Source organism: Poecilia reticulata, linkage group LG1 (assembly GCF_000633615.1).
Source record: "Poecilia reticulata strain Guanapo linkage group LG1, Guppy_female_1.0+MT, whole genome shotgun sequence".
NCBI lineage: Eukaryota > Metazoa > Chordata > Actinopteri > Cyprinodontiformes > Poeciliidae > Poecilia > Poecilia reticulata.
In genome coordinates, this window is record NC_024331.1 from 33,251,118 (window position 1) to 33,275,163 (window position 24,046).

Sequence of the window (24,046 nt, forward strand, 5' to 3'; positions counted from 1 at the left end):
GTTTATCCATTTGATTCAAGTGTAAAAGACAGAGGTATCCAAAGTGTGGCCTGGGGATCAAATATGGGCCTCCAACTGCAGCCAAGACTGATAAAAAAATTGGCCCATCCAGCCCAGGTGATTGATGCAGATACTTATTTGTAATCTCTAAACCTCCCCAGGACTAAGTGTGTTTTTGAATGTCTTATGTGATGTCCAGGGTGACAAGAAAGGTTAGATCAGATAAATATTATCAAATATGTAGAAAATAATCCAAAATCTGCTATTGTTAAAACCCTTGGTATTACTGCAAGTAATTAAGACATAAAAGTGCACTAATGTAGAGGCTGAATTTAGTAAACAAAGCATTAACAAAGACTGACAGATGACAGCAGCGGGATTTAATAAAATGACAACTAGACAGTTGTCCATACAGAGAATTCAAGAAACACTCACTGATTTTTAAAAATAAATAAAGAAATACAAAATTAAATAAATACATGCTTCAAAAGTACTGCTGGGTTTCAGATGACATAGCACCCAATGCACATGGAGGGCAGGAAGTAAATGCAGTCCATTTATTTCTTCTGATCCAGCATCAAAATGCCTAAAGTCTGAGTCCTGTAAGGTTGCTCCAACCATTCTAATGGAGAGAAAGATTTCGAACGTAGCTGGTCACAAGAGAGATAATTTTTTAAAAACTTACTGAAAAAAGAGGAGAAAAGTGGATCAACAATCTACATCTAAAAGCAGGTGTGAAAACAAACACCGCCTGTGTGACAAGGATGATAGTTGATATAACACTTTCCAATAACAACTAATAATACTTTCTATTTGTTGTTGCATCAGGTCTGTGCTCACTTTGTGTAGAGCCGAAAAAACCTGTGGCTGTCATTCACAGGAAAAAGACGCTCTACATCCCTCCTCCCGCAGGAGCGGATACGGTTCCATGTTTAAGGTTATGGTTAACAGTTTGGCACAAAATGAGCATGTTCTGTTCAGAGCAACCTGGATTTAAGTCTAAACTAATATTCCATTAGGCATAAGGTTTAGTGAGAATTAACAGTCATAAGTGTAAATCATCTGTGTTTAAGTTGCCTCTACTACAATCCCCACTAAAACTGTTAAAGTAATCCACTACAAAAAATATCAATGAATGACACTGCAATGGCTACGCAACACAAAAGAGAGGAAAACTAAAGTAGACGGAAAAATACTTGTGCTTTTGATTCATCTTCCTGTTTGGTCAAAGTCTTTGTTGGGGGCTGGAAGTGGTGGAGGCATCTTTATATGTATGCAGTTAACTGTACCATTTACTTTCACTCCACCTCCACCTTTATTTTCTCTTGACATGGAGTGCAGAAGTCCTGGATGGTGACTCCTACTTGGATCTGCTGAAGAGGTACGAGTAGCCAGCATTCCCTCCATATTCATCTCAAGATGGGGCTGACATGACATGTCTGTAAGAGATTTCCAGTTAGTGATAGGACTGAAGTGAGTCCTGCTTTTAGATTAGATGTAATGTGATGAATACTGATACAAATACAGAAGCTGTTTTATCACCAGAGTAAACCCAGACTATGGAAAGCCAAGAAGGCCTTACGTGAGACTGGGTGAAAGGGAGGACAGCAGGCCAGAGAGGGAAACACACATGTGATGTCATGGGAATCTTTAAACCCCCAAACCAGGACAATGGCTTCCTCTTTTCACCATCACCCCTGAAACTGCCAGAGCTCTGTGTTCAAAATTATCCAGGTTCCCTGAGATTACCATCGACAACCCGATGCTAGTTGCTAGCCCCTGAGGGAGACAAGGAAGCAGCCTATCCATCGCCAGTGGGGAGTTACCAGTCAAACAACACTGAAGATCTGAGTGCAGCTGTTTTTCCCACCAGTCTCTAAGACCAAGTGCTACAGCCTGTTCAGGACCAGAGTTGAGTAACCCATCTTTTGAGCTAACATGTACCAATTGACAACACATTGCAAGCTGCTGGCCAAGCAGCTAATGATTCCAGACACAGACTTAGCCTGATGTGGGTACTCACCTTTTATTATTTTGTCCTTGGGCCTTGAATCTTCTGGGTTTTATTTCCAGTAACTGAATCCTAGAATATGTTGAGCAGCGTTTAAAGGATAAGCAAAGCTCAATTCAAATTTCTGCCAGAAATGGAGTCAGGATATGTTGCCATAAACTCGGGTGTAAAGAAAAACAAGTCCTCCAGGAATACCTCGGAAAAAGAAAAAAAACAGTTAATGGCAGGAATAATTGTGAACATTTGGCAGGTAAATAGAATTGGAAAAAGTGGTCATTATTTTCCTCTAGCAGCCCAAACATATAGCGTCATAACTACCGAGATAGTTCTGGATAACCTACCGACAGCAATGAATGACGTTTAATTTGGAGGCCGTATGCAGACACGTTAAGTCGCACTGAATCTAATCAAATACGACACCTCAGGAAAACCAGGAACAAGCTTACTTTTGTCTCCTCACTTTCCCTGTCATACCTGTGAACAGTCAATGCTGGGGGCGGGGGTGGTTAATGCAAATTAATGTAAATGAACAGTCTTTGTTAACACCCCCAGGTCACTCATCACCTGGGGGTGTCTTCTTGCAGAAGACAATTCTTCTGCAACTCTGAGCTGTTTTCTCATTAATCTTATTTGCAAAGTGCCAACATTCAAATAGCCATATGTTCTTTTTATTTTTGATTTCTATGTTGTTTGACATCATTAGAGGGCTTAGAATCCACACTTTCAGATATCTCAAAACATCCTCAGAGAGACTTGTTCCTGGTTTTTGTCATGGCCAGTCAAAACTTTTTCCACTTTTATGCGGCAGTGAAACTTAACTGTTTAGATTTTCTTTACCTCAGCACTTTATTTCCGTTAGTTACGTCCAAACGGTTATATGCTGCAGGTTTAAAGAGAGCTTCATCCTGTGGTTGGTTTCTCTGGTATTTTCAACTGCGGTTGTCTTTTCTTTTTTTTTACTTTCATTTATATGTGTCAGAAAAAGGTTTGAAGAGCTATTGACATACATTTCGTTTAATCATGTACACTTCTTGTTTTATTGTGTCCTGTCCCTGCATTTCAGGCAAACCATATGGAGAAGATGGTTGCCTACATGTGCCAGGGCAGATTTGCTCTGCAAAAAGGATATCAGGAGATGGTATCCTCATTGCTTGATTGTCTACACTCTAGAGCTAGATAGAAAGTCTCTCACATACACAATGTAGCGAGAGAGATGGAGAGATAGATAAACAGAAAGACAGAGGGCGCATCAGAAGGTAAAAAAAATGTGAATAGATTTACAGAGGTGAGTTTGCTTTTTCTTCATTTTCTTTAGATTAAATAAACAGTATGTTTAATAAAAAGACATTCTTACAGGAAGTTATAACGCATCAAAATTTATTCACATCACATATGATGCAAGCCACCTCAATAATTGAGGACATGAAAACTTTAGCCAATCTGACACACTCGTGGCTCGTCCGCGCCTTTTTTCTTCGCAGATGCGTCGCTGGGATTCAACGCCGTGTTTCGCCATCAATATTTTTATAATCGCATAGTACGCGTTGCTTCGGACACTTCTTGTTGAATATAATTGGGCTGCTGAGAGGAGAGGTAACTTGCCTCAGGGGGTGTTGCTGTTTGTAAGGGGCGTAACTTCATGGGCGTTGTATTCATCCTCATCTTGAATTTTATCGTCCCTCTTGCCCTCAGTGCATCTTTGCGGACAACTTGTAATCACTTCGAAGGAGCAGAAGCTTTGACATTTCACCTCTGTGAAGGGGATGAAGATGAGAATTATCTTGTTTTTCTTTGGTAAGTAACTTCTGCACCCCAACTTAACACTGGTTAGTTAATACTTTGTGCTGCTAATTTCATTTTGAATATTTTGAAGAATTTTACATTCCTAATAAAATATATTATAACAGTGTGGAGTGCTACAGCCTTCGGCATTATTGTAATTTTATATACTATAGTATCTGCGTAGTGTTTGTCTGAAGATCATCAGTTCATAGTTTTCATAGCATTTGCCCTTTAACTGTAAAGTTTCTGGACATATTCTGGAATACAAGAAATTCTGTCCTGAATTCATTCCAAAAGAAATGTTAAAATCACAATCACTCTATCAGTTTTTGTTGGTGTTCTGCAGTGATAGTTTCTTCAGCTGCTGTGGAAGAGATAAACCTGGCAGGAGTTGCTGGAGGAAACATCACTTTACCTGATCCTGTGACAGAAAGAGGATTCCTTCTGTATGGAACAAAGATCATTTCTACAGTGACTAAAAGAAAAAATCTTATTCGAGATCATATTTACAAAGACAAACTTCATTGGGACAAAGACACTGGACTCTTTAGTATCACAGACCTGCAGAGATCCAACTCAGGAATCTACTCTGTTGACTCTAAAAAAGAACGCGTTTTTACTACATCCTATAATCTCACAGTGTACGGTGAGTCACATTTCACCATGAAGGTAACAAATCAGCTACTTGTCTGTGTTATTCTATTAACCTCAGCAGTTCATATGTTGCTCTAATAATTTTATCCTGTCTAAGAGATTATATCAATGTTGAGGACAGTATTTTCTGACCTCAACATTGGTATGAAACAATAGATATTCATTTTTTAATCAAAAGTTTTCAGTAAACCCCCAGGGATGTATGCTTTATGTGTATTTTGCTTGACTGAATGATACACTTCTGAGACAGTGAGCATCTTAAAAACATGACCCATGACACCGTAGATGGAAACAAAATATATAACTCCTCACAATTAGATCGATTATTTGGTGGTGTTACTTTCTCATTGTGTGTGGCATTTGACAATGTAGCCCCTTTCAAAAAGAAGCTAATTATCCAGAAGGTGTTGGCTCATTGGTTTAATCCAGAACTGCACACTCTAAAGCAGAACACCAGGAAAATAGAGAGAAAATGGTGCCCTTCATATATAGAGAAGTCCTATTTGATGTGAAAAAAAATACTCTTTGCCAAGCTAACATTGTATTTTTTATAATTATATTTCATTGACTATATAAGAATAATCCTAGGTTTCTTTTCAGTCCAGTTGACCAACTTTAATAGAGTCATAGCTCATTGATTTTTTCAGCTGTCAGCAGTTATGATTTTGTGGTGACTTTTGCTCAGTGGGTAATTGAGTAGTTGTCTTTTCTTGAAGGCTGTTGGAGAAGGACTAAGCTGCAGCAAACAGAAAGGGGCGGGACGGACCACTGTCAGTCTCATACCCAGGGGTGACAGTAAGGGGGTAAGGCAGGGTACTGCTACCCCTAAATCAGTGGTTCTTAACCTGGGTTCGATCAAACCCCAGGGGTTCGGTGGAGCCTCTGCCGACCGCGGAGGTAAAGACACACTTGTGTAAAGTCGTGCCATCACTTGCTGCAGAGAATCACGTTACATTGCTTAGCCAATCAGAGCTGCGGAGGAAAACTGATTGAAGGAGCTCCACTCTTTTTACCAAATTCTATAGTCTAAATCTGCTCCTTAGTCGCATCTTTTTGGGGTTGCTACTGCCTCTAGTGGCGTGGGTGTGGTAACACAGCTAAAATAATTACATTACTAAATCAGAATACCGGGCGTAGTGGCGGAGGAGGAATAAGAATGGTTCGGTGAATGCGCATATGAAACTGGGGGGTTCGGTACCTCAAAAAAGGTTAAGAACCACTGCCCTAAAAGATTTAGAGGGGGTATGCAGTACCTGCAAGAGAGGGGAGCGGCTGTCTGCTGTAAAACATGAACGAGTTCACTGTGAGCCGTGAGTTCACCCTCTAATCAGCCGTGACTGATTAGTTTTTCAAGAATAATCTAAAACACGACTTAATCAGTTAATAAATAACTTTTTTCCCATTTCATATTGTTTCTGAACTGTTCATGCTTTACGCAGAGGTGCAATATGTCGATTGCGGAAGGTTTTGAGTCGATCTCGGCATTAGGTGACAAACTGAACGCCGCCAGGACGCTGAGAGCAGCACGTCCTCCTGTGACTGGGTTAAAACGTTCATAACTTTATTAAAGAACAACAACAAAAAATCAACAAAACGTGTTAAAATGTATGACCCAACAACAATAATAATCGGATCGTGATCTGCAGCTCTCACTGGAGCGGTTCGCGGCCAGGATGAGGCTCAGTGCCTCCAAATCCGAGGCCATGGTCTTGAGCCGGAAAAGGGTAGAGTGCCTTCTCCGGGTCAGGGGGGTCGTCCTGCCTCAAGTGGAGGAGTTTAAGTATCTGGGGATCTTGTTCATAATGAGGGAAGAAGGGAGATCGACAGGCGGATTGGGGCAGCGTCTGCCGTGAAGCGGGCGCTGTACCGGTCCGGCGTTCCGTGAAGCGGGCGCTGTACCGGTCCGTCGTGGTGAAGAGAGAGCTGAGCCAAAAAGCGAAGCTCTCGATTTACCGGTCGATCTACGTTCCCACCCTCATCTATGGTCATGAGCTTTGGGTCATGACCGAAAGAACGAGATCACGGATACAAGCGGCCGAAATGAGTTTCCTCCTCCGCAGGGTGGCTGGGCTCTCCCTTAGAGAGAGAAGCTCGGTCATCCGGGAGGGACTCAGAGTAGAGCTGCTGCTCCTCCACGTCGAGAGGAGCCAGTTGAGGCTCGGGCATCTGGTCAGGATGCCTCCTGGACGCCTCCCTGGTGAGGAGTTCAGGTCCCACCGGGAGGAGGGGAGACAATTCTAGACTTTTCCAAGATTGGGGGGATCCGGACCCCTCCCGCCCCCAAGGGATTTACGCCTATGAGCCACATAGCACACATAGGACCACAGAGTAGGGGCCCTCACATTTTGATTGCCTGAGTCTTATGGAAAGAGTTTTTTAATCACAGCTCTTCATTGTCAGTCGGCGGTCCTGTTGTGCTTCTTAATGTGATTACAGGTTTACTCTGTAGCCGTGTTCTGAAATCTGCCTGACTGGAGAATGTGGAAGCTAGGTAGAGAAGGCATTAGATATGGTGCCTTTTTGAGCACTGGTGAAGCAAACTAAGAGGGTGCTGTGTGCTAGAGTGATGACCTCTGACCTGAACCTTCAGAGCCACATTAAGACAGTCACAAAGTCGGCCTTCTATCACCTGAAGAACATCTCCAGGATTAGAGCGTCTTCACAGGCCTGACTAATAAATCAATCAAACAGCTGCAGCTGATCCAGAAGCTGCTGCTGCTGTTCTGACTAAAACCAGGAAGATAGTGACATAACACCAGTTTTAAAGTTCCTCCTCTGGCTGCCTGTAGCTCAGAGAATAGACTTTAAAATACTGATGTTAGTTTATAAATCACTGAACGGTTTAGCACCACTATACATTAAAGATCTGTTATTACTGTACCAACCGTCTAGACCCCTGAGATCTTCTGGTTCTGGTTCTGCTCTGCATCCAGAACCAGAACCAAACGAGGAGAAGCAGCATTCAGTTTGTATGCACCACAGTTCTGGAACAAACTTCCAGAAAACTGTAAAACTGTTGAAACACTGAGAGCCTTTAAAAATCAACTTAAAACCCACCTGGTTAGAGTTGCTTATGGCTAAATTAAGGTTAGAGTGCAGATTTTGATATCTTTGATGTTTTTAATGCTTTTATCTATTTATGTAAAAGTGGCGAGTGACTGAGGGTCATTGCGCGCACAGAAAAACCCTGTAAATTCTCGACTCTTAACAGGTAAAAATAGTGCACAAAAATCCATGTAGGATGGCGAAGTCCTAGCACAAAACTTTGCGTGACAGGTGGACGGAGCCTGGTGCTGCAAGGTTGGAGACCTTGTCCTGTCAGGTGACGGGGCCTGGATAATACCTGTGTTACACGTGTTCATCTTTTCTTTTATCTTTTTTTTTTTCCAAAATCTCTTCCTCTTTCTTACTGTTTATTCAATGTCACATGCTGTTTTTATTTTGTTTTATAATCATGTAAAGCACCTTGAAATGCCTTGCTGCTTAAATGTGCTATACAAATAAAATTTGATTGATTGATTAATAAACCTTCTCTCAATCAAAATTACTTAATAATTTATAGACCTATATTTAATTTTTCTTTCTGATGTAAAATCCTGGAGAAAATGGTTGCTAATTAAGTTTGTGAGCAACTAAATAATAATGATGTTTGAAGAGTTTTAGTAAGGTTTCAGAGCTCATAAAAACACTGAAAATGCCCTTGTGTTACAAAGGATATTCCTTCTAAATAATGGACTTTGTCTGTTCTAGTTTGGCCAACTCTCAATTCTGGTTCTGATCCAGTTGACCACAATATTCTCTTAGAACAGCTTGAACATGTAGGTATCAAGGGAAAATCAGTAGGCTGGTTTGAATTGTATCTGTCTGACATTGTAAACATATAAACGACAAATCTTTGCACTTCATTGTTACTTGTGGAGTACCTCAGGGTTCTGTGCTTGGACCAATTCTCTTTACTACTTATATGCTTCCAATTGGAAAAATCATCAGATAACATGGGATAAATTTACACTGTAATGCTGATTCATCTATTTCTATCCATAAATCTTGATTACTCCACTAAGGCACTTTTCATGGTTTCCCCATTAAAAGAATTTTAAACAATGGTAACAGTATAATGCAAAATTGTTATACTGCTACAAGAAAAATGGCAAAGGAAAGCATATTATTCTTTGTTACAAAGAATAATATAATATGGAATACTTTTCTTCAATTTTCTCATAAAAATAGAAAAAATTAAAATATAAGACTAATCTTTTATTTTTATTGCAGACTCTGCTCCAACACCTATAGTAAAGACCCAGATTTTGAGCTCTGACAGCTGCTGGTTGATCTGTTCTGTGGACAAACTGACGACTCTGCTGTGGATCAAAGACCAGGAAATAGTAAACCAGAGCAGTTCTACTTTACATTTACCGATTAGTGTACATAAACAGGACAGAAACTCCTCATACACATGTGTAGCTGCCAGCCCTGCAGAGAACAAGACTCTTCATATAAATGTAAGGGATTCCTGTGGCCTTCATGTGACAGAAATTGGAGACAACAATCAACTTGGAGAATGTAAGATTTATTTAAAAAATGTTTTTCTTTCAGTGTAATACCCAGAAACAGCATAGCAATAACATTTACTGTCATTTGTTGTCTTTGACAGATTGGAAAGTTACAATTGCCATCAAATTAGTTGTATTTATTGCACTAACTGCAGCAGTGGTCAGGCTCAGATATCTGACCAAAGCCAAAAAAAGGACACATATGAGGCAAGTAAATGTTCTGTTTTCTGAAAATATTAAATGTATTTCTATCAATTTATTATATATATTTATAGAAATATATGTTAAATAGCACAGTGCCACAGTTGTTAACTCCAGTGCCTTGTAGGGAGAAACAGCTGAATTGAAATCCCATCAAAGGGATATTCCATTTGGAGTTTGCATGTGTTAACTCCAAATAGAGAACAATGGTGGTAAGAGTTTGTCACACAATCAGGGGACAACCCCACTCTTTGCCTGCCTTTGTCTTGTCTTGGGATAAGACACTTCACCCACCTTGACTTCTGGTGGTGCCAGTCAAATAAAGAGGTGTCAGTAAATGACAGACTTGCCTCCGTCAGTGTGACCAAGGGCAGCTGTTGCTACTATTCAGTAATATGTCACAATCAACATGTGAATGGATGACTGTAGTGTAAAGGAATTTGGAGTCCTCTGTACTTGATAACACGCTAATCAAATACAGGCTATTTACTATTAACCACTTTACTCTGGGACCTCCATCTTACTCCCAGAAAAACGTGCATTTCTGTTTTCCGCTGACTATGAACTCCATGTACCTCCAAGGATAAGCTGGTGTATAAAAGGGCTGGCAGGTTTTAGTTCAGTTGATTTGAATTGCTCTCTCTTTAGTGTCAACCTAAACTACAGGGCATTCTACCTAATTCTACAACTTTGTAAAAATACAATATTTAGAGGTAGCTTTCATCTATGGCACATAAATATGCAGCTATTTAATTGTATTATTTTAAAAAAATGTTAAATCCCCTTTATAATTTAACCTGAGACATTCCACAAGGTGCACCTCACAGCCTATTTCTATTTTGCAGATCTTGATATTTTCTCAGATATCTGATCAACACAATTGAACTATCCATCCATTTTCTTTACACCCTTGTCCCTTAGTGGGGTTGGGAGGTGCTGCTGCTTCTTCTCAGTGACTGCAGCAGTGAGCCACAACTCCCCCATTATGAGACTTATTGAAAGAAATTTTTACAATCCTTTGACTTCAGACCATCCCAGGTCAAAGATTATGGAACAGGGTTCATTATATCCTAGGGTACCTTATGAATATTCAGCATATTACAAGTGCAGGGCAGAATGTTAGCAGTTTGAGTTTTATTTGCTGATTCTAAGTCAAACATTAATTGACTTTTACCTCAAGAGAACAAGAGTCTGCTTCACTAACCAGAACAAATCACAAACGTTAACCTCTGACATTTTTGTTAATCAAGCTTTACTTTCTGTTTTCACTTCTTTAGGAAGAAAAGCTTCCAGATTCAGCATGACCAGTGATTGCTTTTGGGTGACTCTAGACTGGCTATTGCCTTCTACGCATTTCCAATCGATTCTCATCTCCCTTCAGTGCTCCGTCTGGGATTTCTCCCATTGAGCTCCATTTCTCAGGATTAATTTCATCCTGGCCAATCAGTGAGCAGAAGGAGGGGTTGCGAATGATCATTCTAGCAATGGTAGCGGAGAAAGTGATACAGCAGATAAAATAAGTTTTGAACACATCACAATTTTGCATAGAAGACATTTCTAAAGGTGCCATTGGCATAAAAAATTTTACCAGTTGTTGGCAACTGGCAACAGCAAGTAATTCATATATAAAAGGGAACCAAAACAAATAAGTTCAAACTAAGTAATGTGTAATAATGTAAAACATAAGAAGAAAGTATTGAAGAAACTTCACTTTACTTGAATTCAATTTTCAATTGAATCCAATTGAATCCAATTGAATCCAATTGAATTCAATTGAAATTTTAATCCAATTTAATGACTGGGCCATTCTTGCAGTTTTATTTTCTGTCTCTGAAACCAGTTGAGAGTTATCTTCTCTATATGTTTGGGATCATCGTTTTGCTGAAATGTCCACCCTTGTTTCATCTTCCTCATTCTAGTAGATTTTTCAGCATCTATTGTACAGCACACACAGCAGTAAAACCAGCTGACCTAGCCATGTTGGGGCCTAAGGTGAATTTTTGTATAGAGGCTCCCTCCCAAATCTGTCTTGTACCAGTAGGCCCTGAAAGGGAAAGATTATTTTACTGGCTTTAACATTATCTGTGTTTTATTTTGCTCAGTGTTGTGACATGTACTGTTGATGTGACAGACATGAAAATACAGAACAAATAATGTCCTGCTCTGCTTTGATAACTTCTCTGCATGTTACCTGTCTGCCCATCCCACTTCATGTTTAAGCAGCCCATTGACAAAAAGAAATCCCTTTCTTTAGGAAAGATTTGAACCAGTCAAGTACTCAAGTAGTGTAAAACATTTACACACTCACAATCATGTAAATGGACTGAACTTATGTGGCACTTTTCCAGTCCAAAATTGTAACCATTCAAAGTACTTTGCACTATATTCTTCTGATTACAAGACAACTACTCTAACCACTGAGCCACAGTGACAAAAGGCTGGGAAGAGAACCAGAATCTTTTTGATTGAAAGATGACCACTCTTCCAACACATGCCCAAAATTTAATTACTGGTTCATTTAAGTAATTTAAGGTTACGTCACTGTATTGTTCTTTAATAAGCAGACATTGATATGGAATGTAATATTTATCCCCATAATCTTTAGTATATCATGATCTGTTGGTATGTCAAAACAACGACAAAATAAAGTAAATGTGTTCTTTTTGATGGAAAATGCTGGACCCTCAATGAAAACTGGTGTATTTTGGGGGGTGGGGGTGGGGAGCTATTTGCCTCTACTATAAACATTGAATTAAAAAAATATTTGCAATACAGTAGAATCTAAGACACCAACACAAAAAACTAATCTCTGGGGGAAAACTGAAAGTAACAGTATCAAAAGACACACTTACCTTTATTTCTTCTTAGCTGAATCCAGAGACCGAATGCAATAATCCCAATGATCCCAATGATCCCAACGATCCCAACGGTGATTAAAATTACAGTCCAATCTTTTAAACCTGTTAAACAGAAAAAATAACACAATATTTGAAATAAATATTTGAAATTTATTTCAAATATTATGTTTTCAAGGAATCTTAAGCATTTACAATAACTGTTTTTACTATTGTTGAAGCTACATGTCTCCTTCACGTTGACGTTATGAGTCTTGTTGCTTGCTGGGTTGAATGCCATGCAGATATAATTGATATCTTGGTCCTCTTTCTTCACAGTAGTGTCTAAAGAGTAGGCAGATCCGCTCTCGTTTACCATTTTGTCGTTTTTATACCATCGGAGAGTCGCCTCTTTGTCCGCAGAGCACTGCAAGATGCAGTTGTCTGAGCTCACATTCAGTGTGTTCACTTTAGGAACAGGTGGTGAATCTGTAAAGACAGACTCATTACATTCTTGAAATTTATTCCGCTCAGCAGTAAAACTGAGAAACATTCAATTAATTGCTTCTGTAAATATTAATAAACATATATCCACTATTTGTGCATCTATATACTCAGAGCTGAATACAGAGGTGTAGAAACCAGAGGACTGTGGGGGGAATATGCCCCCCTCAATATTTGAGACAGGCAAGAATCCCAGACAAGAATTTCACTGCAGTTGAGATAGATATTTGATTTTGAAGTCTTCAACTCACATGCTTTTACTTTGAAGGCACAACACAGCATCATGTCACTGCAGTTATGATCATTAGCTGCAGTGTAATACCCCACTGATGTTCTGCACATTTATATGGTGAAATCTTTCTCCAGATAGTGGCCTGTGAGTGGATTTTGTTCTGTTTGGCTCTAATATAAGCTATCTTTATGCATCCAATGTACAGCTGCAAGTCAGTTATTAATACTCCTATTCTGTATGTTAAAAACATACTTTTTCATCTTCAGTTAGTTCACATTCTGATACTGCATTTTACTATGTGTAGTGACTGTTGTAAATACATGAATCCTATGCAGAGACATCATGATGCAGAGTCAGAGTGAGGCATAGACAGAAACGCAGTAGACATTTTTAATTAAATATTTGTGGCTAAAAGTTCTGGCTTTTTTGCTTCAGTCTGTGTTTTTAAACCTTTTGAGACCCATGGCTCATGTTTGGCAAGTTATTGAATGCAGGGCTGTAATGTGAGACTGTACACTGAGCTATCAGTGAGGAGCTATCTGTTAGGTGTGAAAAGTATTTTTATTTCATTTTTATTTTGTTTTTAGACCTTATTTTTGTTGGCCAAGCTATTATATTAAAACTGCTGAGTCCCATTTTGCTATCTGTTTTTTAAGTGAACAACTTGAGCTAGCTCCTTGCTGAGAGCTGTTCTTCACTGTAAGGAAGGGGCAATAAACACAGCGAAACAAGCAGGACACCACACGACAGGTAGAAAGAGAGAGACTCAGGATAACGGCCATCTGGGTTTCTGAAATTGAAAACCCAGGAACCTCAGTTACCCCAGAACTTGCACAAGACTTTTACTTTTCCTGATTTCTGAAGCGGGACCCTAATCACAAGAATGTATTTGTTTTGACTGAGCCACCATTTATTGTCTTAAATTTTAAGTTGAGATCATCATCCTGACTTATTGAAGACCCATAACAGTACTAAAATCTACTCAGACATCACTGACCATGTTGTTGGATCAAAGTTTTTACATTGATTTAACATCTCTACTATAACATCAAGTGCTAAATAAGTGATAAATTAATGACACATGGTAATAAGAAAATGTTACTTACTATAAACTTTGAGATAGTACGTCACATTATTTGATGATGTATGCAAAGTATAAATTCCGGAGTCATTCTTCTGCAAGGTGATCATGAAGAGTCTAGTTTCATTGTTCCAGGAAATGTTACTTGAGAAGATCTCAAGTTCACCCTTGTTGATTTCTGCAACAACTGTTACCCCATGTAATAAATTTGCCTGCTTCCACACAGGCTCATCAAAAGGGATTCTTTCTCCAACAATTCCTGTTAGATTCTTATGTACTTCAGCAGCAAATAATCTAATCTCTGTAAAACATAAACAGATGCAAGAGTCAGTTCACTTACATGGGTTTAAAACTAACATTCATGTCAACCTATTCTTTAAACACTTTTTAAGAATTGTATTCATAAAAATAGTTAATGTTGCATATGCCTGAGTAAGCAAAGAAGTTGAATAATTATTATATTTAAATTTGGAAATATTCTCAAATGGGCTTTTGAAACAGTAAGTACGTACAATCAACACAGAGGCTCCAGCACACAGCACGGACAGTCTAGAAACATTTTGGAATGAGAAAAAAGCTATTTATAAATAGATTAACTTGTGTTTTAGACTGCTTATCAATGGCAGACCTATTCTGATTCAAAGTGCAGTCGTTCTCCCTATACTGTGTACTAGTGATGGACAGATGAGGTCTCACTGGGTGTGTGGCACATTTCCCAGCCTGTATCGACGATACTGTGCTGAGACTGCGATTCTTTGTCGTTTACAGTGACATCTGCTGGATTTAGAAAGTCATTGCAGGTAAATTCAATAAAGACAGGAGTGATAACCGATTCATCCACCTGTCAAGAAAACCCGAGATCATCCACTTCCCTATGATAGAAAGTTTAAATAGTAACAATAAATAGTTACCTTTAAAATTAATTACACAAGTAACATCTAGACCCAATAGTAGACTCAGACTTTAATCAAATCAATCTGGTTGTGTGTGTTGTTTTTGTCTCCTGTAAACTTTGCTTTAATTCTATTTCTTTTTCTATTTAATCATAAAAAATAATAGTCAGACACAGAGAGAGTTATGAACCGTTGAGACCATTGAGCCTGAGGAAGAGCAGGTTTCCTGAAGAAAGAGGAAGTAAGCTTCCAGCCTGCATATGTATAAGAATAGTTGAGACTATTGCTTATTTCAAAGTATAAAAGTAAAAAAAAAAAGAAGAAAACTTAACAACAAACAAAATCTAAACATTTTGAGTAATTGAGTAAGACCTAGAGTAAAATACTTCAATTAATATTGGCTTACTTATACGGATACTTAACACTTGTGGAAATACAAGTAAAACAAGCAACTGTAACTTTGGTATCAAATAATGATGGATTATTTTTGGTTTCTTTTCAGAAAACATCTGTAATAACTTACATTAAGATTATAATAAGAGTAACTAATAAGTAATGGTTATAATATTATAAATGAATGCTGAATCAGAGAAACTAAAAGGTTATAAATGTGATTTTGACATTGAACTGGAAATGGTGTAAAATGTGTAACTGTAATTAAAGGTCACTGATGTTGTGTTGGAGGTAGATGGGAGGTGAAGGGTCAGGGGGAAGGGAGGAACAGGTGGGAGAGCAGAGCTGCCCCCGGCCCGTGCCCCAATGGGGGCCCGGGTCTGGAGGTGCCAGGGAGGGAGGAATGGTTTCAAGTCACTTTAATGTCTGCTTATAGAGAAAGTACGCCCTCTCCTGTTCAGGAAGGTGTATGTAACGTTAAAGTTACTGTCCCTCAATGGAATATATAGTAGTCAGTCCCAGTGACTGTTTGACTCACGGTTTAGCCAATGTGCATACTGGGTAAAAATGAAACGAGAAACGCGGCCCAAATCGCCCCCCTCCCACCCTTGCAAAATTGCCTTACTAATAAAATAATTAACCCCCCCAATATTGGAAAAGTCTAGAATTGTCCCCCCCAAAAAAAGTCATTGAAGAAACGTTTGCATTTAAATATCAATATGAAAAGGCAAAAGAAACAAAGAACAAACTAAATCTGCCACTTATCTCAGAAAAAAATAATAATTAATTTTTAGCCCCCCCCCCCCCGTTGTTAGAACAATGGTTCAGTCCAAAGTGAAGGAGGAGCAACAGCTGCTCTGCTGAATGGCACAGGGTCCATTAGAGCTGCTGAAGGGAGGAGCTAGCTGTTAGCTGTAGCTCTGCAGCACTAACATAAAACCCTCCAGTCAGTAAATATTTAAAACAAAAGACATGTAAACATTTACTTTCACTGCTCACTAAGAAGAACCACATTAATAATAAAAATCAGACTGCAGTTGGTTAATTTCTTACTTTGGCTGAATCATGATAAGCTGCCTCATTAGCAAAACTACTACACTGCTTTCATAGATTTGAGCGTTTTTGTCAAAGGTAGCAAACATCTCATTCATATTTAACTCTAACTTTTAGTTAATTAGAAGAGTTTGAAACAGGAGGGAGGGGCTGAGCAAGTGGACCAGCTCAGAGTGGGAGCTGAGAACAGATAGTGAGAAATAAAGGCATAACTTTCTGTTTTTTTATGTCTTCAATAAAAAGGGTTTAAAACCACAAAATAAAATCGGAATATTTTTCTATATAAACCTTGGTCAGTTGAAGCATTAAGCCCTGGAAATGCTTTGACATTGTGGTCCCACTGTGCCCTGAAAAAGGTTCCCAAAACTCTGAGATTTTGAGAAGACATCCCCATTCCAAAACATTACATTTTCTCTCATGCAGTAATTTTAAAGGTTTGCAAATATGCTTGGACTCTTTGTAAAACAAAAAAAGCCACAAGAAGCTGAGTTGGAACACTAACTGAACAGGGTTATCAGTTTTTTTTTCTAGTTCCTATATTGCAGCATAAAAGTGATATTTGTGGGAAAAGATTTTAAAGATTATGATTGCTTTATCTAAAAAATGTGCAGAAAGAAGTAAAGATGTAGATCAAAACAGACTAGTGAATGCTTGTTTTTGTTTTTTGACTTGAAAATGCTTAGAGTGCATATGGATCTGATGTGTTTCTGTTGTTACCGCAGCAGGCAATGACAGCTCAGAACCCCAAAGAACTGTCTCAACCATTTCAGATGAACAGAAATTTTAAAAAAGACAATAGATTATTGTCCCAGCTATTTACCAGTGCAAAGATAAAAGCAGATGTTCCTCTATGTATTAGGATTTGCATATACTTATGTTTATTATGCTGTTGATCAATTCTTTTTGTATTGTGCAATTAGTCCAAGTATTTCCAGAAGGGACTGGAGTGTCACCTGGAAAGTTCCAGAATGAGTCCGACATGAGTAATCCTTTTGCATAGTGTGTTTTACATAGAGCTCTCCCAGAGCTGGAAATGGCCTGTTTGTTAAGTGTTGCCATTTCATCTATAATGTGCCAAAATATACTAACCTCCCTTTGTTTGACTGACAGATTGCAAGAGTTAAGAGATCAGATTCTACTATCATATTAGACACAAGTTTAAATTACGTCTACTAAAGTTCTTCATAATGAAATGAGAATATTACACAGCAGGAAGTTCTTGTTAAATAAACCAGTATGGCATTTATACATTTGAGGTTGCCAATAATATTCTACTCTGGGATACAAGTGAAGACTCTGTAAGACCGATTTAGATGAGTATGATTTTTTGATAATAAATCCAAGTTATCATAAGCAATTCCGAATATATTTACAGACTAAGCAAGCCCAAAATTTAGGGATTGGGTTAAAACTTAGGATGGACAAAGCCAAAAGGCCACCCCCAAAGAAAAACCTAGAATCTCTACTTTTAGATCCACAGCTCGTAGCATAAAGGCCTCAGATTGGATGAGACATATAGATTCTAAAGTATCTAACAGAAGACAAGATAAATAGTTTATAACTTACCTAAAAAAAGAAGAAGAACAGCAATCTCCTTCATCGTCATTATTCCTGTCCTTAAATAAGGTGAATACTCGATGAACAAATACAATAGTCTGATGTGGCTTTCAGACTGAGGCTGGTGAACAGCAGAGACAAACTATATAAAGGAGGAAAAGGTGTGGCAGTGTTGCATAACTAGTTTGTCATGCAGAGTACAAAAGCACAAGTAATAAAATTGTTAAGAGGCTGAAAGAAGTTTCGATTGGAGTTCAGTGCTCCCCCAGGCGTTCATTCCTTGTGAGGATTACAAAACACTTTTCTTCCAACTGTGATGTTGATCACGTTTCTCTGGAGGCAAACCAGGAAGTAGCAGGTAGGAAGAAAACTGATTCTCAGGCAGGATTGGTCTGGCACACAAAAGTCAGAAAACTAAACAGCAACAGAATTCTAGAAAACAGGCACATTGTAATGACGAGATCTTCATTACTGGGATTGTTTTACTTAAGTCTGCACTTTAAAAGCACTTTATTTAGCACTGCACTTTAAGCAGAGATTTGCACATAAATAATTTGCACACGAGAAGTTTTAATTGTATTTATTGAGGATTTTAGTCATGCACAGCTGCTCCTCATTGACAAGTGAGGTGGTTTCCTGTGAAGGGAGGATAATTGTTACTCAGAGCTATGAGCTACTGGTGGGTTAAACTGAGCAAATGTGTGTGCATAATCTGTAAAGTGTGGAGTGCTGATATTGAGTGACTCACCTGTCTTTTCTGTGTCCTCTCCAGGGTGTTTGGACGAATACTACCCTGGGGTCCAGACACCATTTATAGGTTCTGGGAGAGGCCATTGAAAAGTGGGGGGAGGAAATTGTTTATGGGTTTTTTGTGGTGTTTCATTTGGTGTAAGATAAAATATAAAATAGGAAGTAGCTATAACTAACTAACTAACTAACTATAACTATAAAAAGTCAATTTTAATGTTTATATTTAATAAAATGTAGTTTATTTAAAAGAGTGGAGATTTGCTAAGCGAGATCCCCCTGTGAATTGGAGGTGGTTGAGTCCAACACAGCTGAGACTATTTAAGCCTGCAGTTTCACCTGTGAAAGGGTTGGGACTTGAGATTGAGTGCTGTGTGTTGATGCTGTGAATAAATCTACTGCTGTTTCCACCTGAATCTGCCTCAAGTAGTCTTCCTCACCATAAAATCCAGCCGCAAAAGGCCGCCTTGTTACACACACAAACGGAGGTCAGGTTAGCTTTTTGCATTTTACAGTTTCATTGTAACCATTTGGAAAATTTCTTTTAAAAATTTAATTGAAAATGGTCTCCAGTGATAAAAGTAATTATCATGGAAATAGGAAAAAGATTAGGTTACTTTAATTTAACAAATGATAGAAAAAATGCATTTATTGCACTCAAAAATGTAACTCAGGGAAATACCAAACTTAATAAATGGATCTATGCACAAATTGATTGATATATCTTTGTTGGAATTTCAAGCATAGCAAATTTTTGTAAGTTTAGCTTAATTTTTTGACTTGTTGAAGTTGCAAATACAGCTTTTTTAATGTAACATTACAGGTGTGAGTGAATTCAACAACCAAACTGCTCCTTTACAAAGTCCTGTATCATAACACATTAACAAGACGAGCTTCTTCTGTCAGGTGGTACAGTCGTTTTTATGAAGATACTTTTGGTGTAATAGTATTTGTGGCTTGTAACTGAGAAGTTGAAGTCATAAACAGAAACATTCTCCATGATTATTATTATTTGGGCATAATTATTCCCAAAGTAACAAAACTTTATTTAAAAAAATTCAGTCTTTCACAAAAAAGAGTTACACCTCTTCAAATTCTTAAGCACGAGACACAAATTGTATTCTGTAAGTGACATTTTAAAAATATTTCATCCTTACAGTTTATCCCCAAATTATCTAAAGCAAATAATAATAAAACTCTGTTCAGGTCTGTTTTTGTTCTCAGTGAAGCAGTGCAAAACAAGTCAGCACACAGAAAAATAACGTTTTGCTCTTTCCAAATACTATAAGTCTCCTGCCATATCCTTATGGTAGCTAACTGCAGTATTAATGGGTGTGAATAGACCAACTTTTCCTACTGATTTGCTCTTTAGTGAAAACTGTGAAGACAATGGAAAACGTTGATTTAGTAACTGAAACCAGACATCATATACTTTTTTATTTATTTTTTATTTTATTTATTTTGAACAGACAGAAAAGACAATCAAGAAAAAAGAAAACAAAATAAAATAGCATGAAACAAACGTAAGAAATGAAAATGTAAAACAAATTCTTCTGCCCATGTGACATGCAAATGTTATATTCTGTTCGAAAAGGAGCAGGTAGAAGATATAATATCTTATAATGTCCTACCCCTTTCCTACTCATCAATGTATACTTCAGTGAGGGATTGTGAGTAGGATTCATGTTCACTTTTAATCATTTCTGTGAATTGTTTAGCATTGTTCTAGTAATTAGTCTGTTTCTGTTACTCTAGTTTATGTATTCATTAAGTGTTAGTTTGTGTTAAATCATCCAGCAGAGTAACAATGAGTGAGAGAGGTAGTTATCATAAAGACATGTGGCATTCCTGTCGTTGAGGGTTTCAAAAATTAGCCTCATAAATGTCATTTGATGGTTGTTTCATGAACAACAAAAATGGCTACAAATTCTCTCTCTAAAGCTGGAAGGTGTTATAAAATGTTGGCAGTTTGTTTGTTACCTGTGCTGCTGTGTTTTATTGGTAATAAATGTTTGTTCCACAAAACAAGAGGAGTGTGATTTCATTTTTACTTAACTACACTGTCTGGCAGTTGTTGACATATCTTTGTTTAGTAAGTTAGTCTGAGACCACTACTGCTATATCAATTAAAACTAGTTAAGTAAACCAACATTCAGTGATTGCCTCACTAACTAAAGTCAGGTTGGAGCTGCAAAATATTTTTGATTAGTTTTACTAAATGCAGTTAAGTTCCATTTATATTCTGAGCATATCTTAGTTTCATGGACATTATTAACATAACTATATTAAGTAAATTGAACAAGTTATTTTTTGAGTGTATCTTTGTTCCAAGCTTATTTTATTTTAAATTTAATTCGGCTGAGTTTATTTGTATAGAGCCTGTTGGAAAAATGTTTATTTTCATCATTTTATGTCATTTATTTAGAATCAGGTTTCAGAATGTGGATGGCTGAAGTGGAAACTGACACATGACTCTTCGTGGTATGTGTATAAGTTCATGTCCTGTAGCAGAAACGAACTGCAACAGGACCGTTGAAAGAATAAGAAACACTATTGTTCTGTCTATGGTGGCTCTGCTGGCGTGGGAAACCACCCTAACACACGTTAGGAACTGTTTATGATGAAATTAGTTATTTTCTTTGTCCTAGAATGTGTTTGACCCGTGGACTATGCACTCAGTATATTCCCCTACTTGCTGTCAAGCAAGTAATAAATCTAAAGAGACTAATTCTTGGGATTTCTGTCTTTGTAAATCTTTTTGCCTAACAATGTCACTTCTCAAAAATCTCAAGACGATTTGTAAAACAAAGGGATCCAAATAATAACCAAATTAAAGTCCAGTTAAAATTTAATCCGTTTTATTATTATCCATCATATGGTGATTAAGAACCAATAGCACATTGTCCACGTCAATCCTACCTGTCATCCAGTTCAGATTGACAAAAAAAAAACCTATAGTCAAGCAAAATGCCTTTCTAAGACTTGACAGATTTTGAAAATACTTGATTGCTCCTGGATCAGGATGTTTCAGACCAACTGAAGCCGACTGAGCAAGTCAAATTCTCTGCAAAAGTCTATGAAAGGGCGACTATTTGAATAAACAAATGTACAAGGTGGGGCTGACAGGAAGTATTCTCCGTTTGGACATGTTACTTTTCTATTCCACATGAACTGAAAGATATGCAGTTTAAATCATGTTAAGTTTGACCTATTCTTTGTTCTATTGAGAGGTTTGAGCTTGTGGGTTTGGGATTGACTCTCAGTGTTGACTGTTATCTAAAAATGTTATTTCTTCTTAAACTCAAAATAATATATTTGGAATGGGTCATTTATTTTTTGTGCAGAAAACACTGCCCTAGTGCTTTTTATGTGTGCAGACTGTAGATGTGGCACCACTCTGGGGCTGAACCCCGTTTCCTCGACTAACCCTTAAGTGCGACCCTTTTCTCCATATTTAGTTTGTCTTGCTCTTAATTTAGGTTGTGGTTAAAATAATCCGCTGATTAATGAACAATCGTTCAAGAAAATGACAAACTCTTGCTTTTTGTTTGTGTGTCTGTGATTTTATTATAGAAATTGAGGACAGGAAGAATCGATTAAAATCAAATCTGGTATGAAAGAAAATCTTGTATCATCCAGCCTTATTCAGCATATTAAATAATATGACTAACAACATATTACTTAATACATTTCTTTGCTAGTATAACCTAAAAGTGTTGCATTTTAACATCTCACTTGAATTCCTGATCTACATGCAAATACTTGATATAACGTAAACACAGAAATGGGAAAACAAGGTTTGTGAAATGTAGAGATTAAATTTTATTGTAGGTACAAACAGGATAGCAAAATGAACAGTGAATATATAAAATACTTCCTAGCAGCTAATCAGACATCAGACTTGTTTTGCCTTTACTGGTGATGAAAACTCATCACTCTGGAGGAGAGGAAGTCCGGCTCAGCCCCGTCCAGGATGACTGCAGTGTCAGGGTAGTCAACAAAGTCTGCAGGTAGATTTTTGCATATCTGGTGCTCCGGTTTCAAGATCATAGTTTAACCAAGTAAATAAAAAGTTAGTCCACGTTGTGATGATCCGGCAGACCGTGGACTGATGGACGCCGTACCGGTCAGCTGGTCCAGGTGCTTGGATCCAGTGGAAAGGTAATCAGCACAACGATCATCAGAAACATCACAAGGTGTTACAATGCAAACCTGAAAAATTTAAAAGAAAAAAAACTAAGTGTCCATATTTAGCTGCACAACGTATCAAAACTAATAAATCCTCGGCTCTTTTTGAGAGTTTTGCTTGAAAATAAACTGACAATATCTCAGGAAATTAAATGTTTAAGTGAAATAGTTCTGGTATCACAAAGAAACTGCAAAAAATGTTCCAGAGGTGAAACAACCCGGGTTCCCAACAACGTAAATTGTTTTTATGGTAACGATCACCTGTTGGAGCCTTCGTTGGTTCTGCTGGTATAATTGGCTTAATAAACTCAATATATTTAATTTACAATTTTATGAAGGAAGGAGTGAAACAGAACCACAGTCTGAACTCTGAGGATACTAGCGCCACCTACTGGTTGATCTGCGAACTGTCCCTTTGAGAGCTTCAGAGTCTGACGCTTTGATGACGTCAGCAGGTCCAGAAAGTGGAGCTTCATGAACTGGTTGCTCTGCAGGAAACGATTCAGGCTCATATGAAGCAAATGAAACTATTTAAAAGAAGAAAAACAGATTTCATCCAACATGATTCAGCCCAAAGCTCATCAGGTCCTCCGTCTGTTTCTCTGATCCAGCTCGTTGGTGAAACCGGGTCAAACAAGCCCGGTTCTGGAGGCGGACCTCATGGTTCACTGGCTGACATGTTTTCACCTCATCAGGGCCAGAAATATGATTTAAAATGAGGTGCAATACCTCATATCAGCCAGAGGAGGGCGCCAACAGTCCAGCAATCTGGACTGTTGATTAAATAATCTGATTATTTAATCAATCAGATTAAATAATCTGATTATTTAATCAATCAGATTAAATAATCTGATTATTTAATAACTAAAATCAATCTGAGCAGAAAAGTCACTTTTCTTTATTGGAAAAAAGTATTTTAAGAGAAAATCTGACTTCAAAGTAACAGATAATAAAAAAATACAGTCATCACATCACATCTTGAGTTTTTATCACTTTTCATATTTCATTAGTGTTTTAACACTCTGAGTTTTTCCCTCCAAACTTTGTTGTTGTTGCTGTTAAGCATCAGACGATCAGAGCAGCTCTGGTCACAGATGCTGACATTACGTCTTTCAGTGGTGGGAAGTAACGAAGTACAAGTGCCATTTCTGATGTATTAATTTCTATTAAAATTAAATACAATCGGCACACTTAATGATATTAGCGATTAGGTAATGCATTCAGCAAGTACTTTTACTTTTAATACTTAAGTATTTTTAAAAGCCAGCACTTTTTTACTTTTACTTAAGTAAAATGTTAATGTGGTACTTTGACTTTTACTTGAGTACATTTTTGAGTGTGTATTTGTACTTTTACTTAAGTA

The 24,046-nt window shown here is 37.8% G+C and overlaps 1 protein-coding gene across 3 annotated transcripts; it reads right to left on the bottom strand.

Annotated features, from left to right (window-relative positions):
- Positions 1–405: 405 nt before the first annotated feature.
- On the bottom strand, positions 406–18,006 carry LOC108165719 (uncharacterized). Of its 3 annotated transcripts, XR_001776065.1 has the most exons (6): positions 17,758–18,006; positions 13,878–14,153; positions 12,412–12,524; positions 12,054–12,161; positions 2,024–3,763; positions 406–1,439 (listed from the first exon to the last, which is right to left on the bottom strand). XR_001776065.1 is itself a non-coding variant. In XM_017302035.1 (5 exons), exons 1-5 carry the CDS (start codon positions 17,795–17,797, stop codon positions 3,615–3,617), a joined length of 831 nt encoding a protein of 276 aa, XP_017157524.1. In that variant the 5' UTR covers positions 17,798–18,006; the 3' UTR covers positions 3,052–3,614. The 3 variants fall into 3 exon arrangements, 2 of the variants coding, with proteins under 2 accessions (XP_017157524.1, XP_017157509.1); XM_017302035.1 differs by lacking the exon at positions 406–1,439 and having other exon boundaries at positions 3,052–3,763; positions 12,267–12,524; XM_017302020.1 differs by lacking the exon at positions 406–1,439 and having other exon boundaries at positions 3,052–3,763; positions 12,252–12,524.
- Between the last annotated feature and the right edge of the window lie 6,040 nt (positions 18,007–24,046).